Below are 3,847 nucleotides of genomic sequence, written 5' to 3'. Positions count from 1 at the left end.
AGCAGAAGTTGTCTGGATGGGTGTCTTCACATATCATTTCAAATGAAGACCTTAACTTTGGATATTCTGATGCTCGTTGAACCTCTCTAATTTGGGAAATCTGGAAACAGAAAAAGCAATTACATTTTCTGACCAAATATTAGGTGGTCTTATAACACTATGTCCTCTTAGTCGAAAAATAAAATTAAATGCATTGCTTGTAACTTTTAGCGCAGAAAGAAGGCATCACTTATATCAGTTCAACTTTCACGTACAATTTTTTCTGACCAGCTAGATTGTTAAAGACAGTATGTAATACTTGGTGCACAACGCTGCTTTTTTATTATACGTATACTAAGCCATTTTTATAACTCTGTTAACTATTTGGTGACGGTTGATAATTAATAATTAAAATGGTTAAAATAGATAATAGTTGAAAGCAGCTACACTTTTTCGTATAGCTTGAGACCAAAAATCTTCTAAACAGTCTCAAGAAACAAATAAAAATAAGTTCTGTTTATAAATACAGAAAAACATAATTAACTTTTGGATTTGTTTGCGACAGCAGTAGAATAGTGTTACTTGTAAAAAAATAATAATTTCCCCTTTTTTTCTATTGTTCCTTTAGTTCAAAGACTTATCGTTCGCTTTGTTGTTTGAACATGAAGTTAATCGACATATTGATACTCGAGGATTCTTTTGACCTCTGGATGACGTCAGCTGTCTCCGTCAACTTCCGTCTGCTTTTGGAGTCATTTCTGTCTAGAGGTCAAACGGGCATAGACGACCACACAATTGAGGCGGTAGAGGTCGAAAAGACATCAAGAGAGAAATGTGTGGCGTTCTTGAAGATGATAAAGAAAGTTGAAGGTGAGAAATACACTTATGCTGCGCTTGGTTTATTGTATAATTGGCAAATTAAAATATGGAAAGTTAGCAGAAAGTAATGGTGACATCATTAGTTCATGAGATATCTCATTTCGTCTGAAACAACTTGGACCGAAATAAAATTGGTTATAAGCAGGGGGGGGGGGGGGGTGGCTTAATTCTCACCTTTTCTCCTCTGCGATCAAAAATCAAGTTACGGAGCACAGAATTATGCTTAATCAATTAAAGTACAGCAAATATAGTAATCAAGAGAACAGCTGACCCAGCAAACTTTTTTGTTCGTGGCCCTTGCTGTTGAAGTATTTTTTGGTCTGTCAGAGACCCTGAAAAACTCTTTACAATACATAGTTGAATAGCAGGACAGCAGAATTTACAACCCCAGAGGAAATTGATTGTTTATCTTCGAGGTCTTGTAAGATTTTTGCGAGATCATGCAAGATAACCATCCGGTCTCGACTGGGGCAGTCAGTAAGGCATTCATTTTTTGACAGATTAAATCATCCATTATCGCTGACGACGTTGCTGACGTTGTTGCGTTATTAATAAAATGCTGCGGGCGAAAATTATATGATTACACAAAAACGATCAAACGAACAGCAAAATTGTTTTTTTTTCTTTTCTTTGGCCTCGATTTTTTTTAAAAAAAGAGAACTAATTCGGTTTTACTTATAATCAAACTTTGGATTGTTTGAGTGTCATTCTGATTAGAATTGGTCCTTTGAATATTAGTACTGATCAGGATTTCCATCTCAACCCCTGCCCTCACGATGCATTTTTGGAAGAATACCTCTATCTTGGCAGGATTGCATGTTGATGAACACACTCTTTTATTTAATGTTCTAGTTATGTTTAGGCATAACCGTGGATACCATTATACAGCAATTAAAAATAGATCTCGGAGACAGTTTTCCTCTCGTGATGAAGATGGAATCCTTGCAAAAAGAGATCCCTTCAATTCTGAGAAGTGAAGAAAACTTTCTAAAACAAGCAAGAAGGCTCAAATTGAAAATATTCACCCCTTACATGCAAAGTTCAATCAGCCCAAAAATTGCATTTGTCGCTGTCGGTGAAAAAGACGAAGTTTTCATCAGAAATGAGACGAATGAAATTGAACAAACTTTAAACATAGAACTTTTGTCAGAACTGAACGATTTGCTTGAATTAAACGAAAGCGAAAAACGAGCAATTTCGCAACGACTCGACTACCACATGACGTCGGGTGAAATTTTGAAGTATGCCGATTTGATCGAGGAATTTTGGGAAAAGGTTGCTCTTGAAATGGAAATGGGGGAATCTATTTATTCAATAAAAAGCAGTACAAGTTGTACATCTGATTTCGATAAAGCTATTGAGTGTTTGAACAAGTCTTTCCAGGCGAATTGCTCAAAATTCACAGCACATTGGTTCATTGTAAAACTATTACGGTCGGGAGGAAATTTGTTGTCGAAAGAAAAACTATTACAGAACTTTGGCTTAGATAAATATATAAATAAAGAGGAAAAAGTTATAACATTTCTTCTCAGTAATCAGTTATAATACATTTTGAAATGCTTTTTGAAGTAATCAATGCGCCATTGACGAATTACGAACAATGAATGATTGAGTGCTAAAATATTGAACACATTGTAAAAATTCGCTTTTCTTTTCATTTCTGCTTTATCAATAATACCATTTTAATGGCGCACCTTATTTTTTCAAAGAATGAATAAACTTTGATCTTCTTTCGATTGGTGAGTCAGATTGGCAAAACATAAGACTTGAAAAATGAGGGATGTCAAAATTTTGACACTGTTCTAGCATCGTTTTTTTTGCAAGCCAGCCCGATTGTTAATCTTTGAGCATTTGTTTCTGATTGATATCCTAAGTTGGGAAACAATAAAGTAAATTTGTTGCAGCTTTCAATTTATGAGCACAAATTTACAAAAAATTTTCCAGTCCTACAAACTTTTTTCAGGGCAAAAAATGTTTCAGGGCTATGATTTTTATGCGGGCTTGGTTTTTGTGGCATCTCATTAAGTTATTGAGCCGATCAAGAAATATTTTCAAATTTTCCTGGGGAAAAACAGTTTTAAAAGTTTCAAATTTGCTCAATTTTAACGGCTTTTCAAATGTCATTTACGAAAATTGTACACCCGGGTTGACCAAACTCACCAACCATAAAAAGTTCCATAATGGTCCCATAAAGTTCCATAGAAAATTTCTTTCTATGAACTTGCTATGATTTGTAAGTTTCCATAATGGTCCATTTTATGGTTAGTAAGTTTCCATAAAAAGAATGATGGTCGTGTTATGGTTGGCAATATATCATTATGGAACTCTATGGTTGTAAAGTTACCATTAAGGAACTTTTTATGGTTGGTAAGTTACCATTATGGAACTTTCTATGGTTTGTAAGTTTACCATTATGGAACTTTCTATGGTTTGTAAGTTTACCATTATGGAACTTTCTATGGTTTGTAAGTTTACCATTATGGAATTTTCTATGGTTTGTAAGTTAACCATTGTGGAACATTTTATGGTTGATAAGTAACCATTACCTAAACACTTAGAGTTGACATGTGGTTTTTATCTAAAACTTCTAAAAGTTCTAAAATGAATAAAAGTACAGCTGTCGTTTGGAGCAAACCATAAGACAATATTAATGCAAGACTGTTTTTTTCTAATTTAAATCTACCCATTTGTCTTTTTAATAGGTGAAAAAAAATAACTAAGACGCAAGCTTTATTATCTGGAAAAACTAAACAATAAAAAAGTTCGGAAAACAAATAAACTTTTGTAGGAATTAATCTCGAAAATAATCAATCACGTTCAAACACGTCTAGCAATGGGGCGAGGAAAGTCTTTGAGTTATACAAAATTTTGACCATTTTTCCGGAAATTTGAGCAGCAGTACATTCAGATTGTTTTCCAGACAACTCGACTTTAATAAAGGAGAAAATGTTCAGACTGACGTCTTCGGGTTTTTCTGTCTTCAGAACTT

General features: G+C 34.1%; 1 protein-coding gene across 1 annotated transcript; it reads left to right on the top strand.

Annotated features, from left to right (window-relative positions):
- Positions 1-397: 397 nt before the first annotated feature.
- On the top strand, positions 398-2,589 carry LOC142337177 (uncharacterized). Its single transcript, XM_075386285.1, has 2 exons — positions 398-849; positions 1,721-2,589. The coding sequence occupies exons 1-2, from the start codon at positions 642-644 to the stop codon at positions 2,401-2,403; spliced, it is 891 nt and encodes a 296-aa protein (XP_075242400.1). The 5' UTR covers positions 398-641; the 3' UTR covers positions 2,404-2,589.
- Positions 2,590-3,847: the final 1,258 nt, after the last annotated feature.

This window comes from Convolutriloba macropyga, chromosome 3 (genome assembly GCF_964194025.1).
Source record: "Convolutriloba macropyga chromosome 3, txConMacr16.3, whole genome shotgun sequence".
NCBI classification, from domain to species: domain Eukaryota; kingdom Metazoa; phylum Xenacoelomorpha; order Acoela; family Convolutidae; genus Convolutriloba; species Convolutriloba macropyga.
The sequence above is the reverse complement of the archived record's forward strand: the minus strand, read 5'-3'. Positions and strand labels throughout refer to the sequence as shown.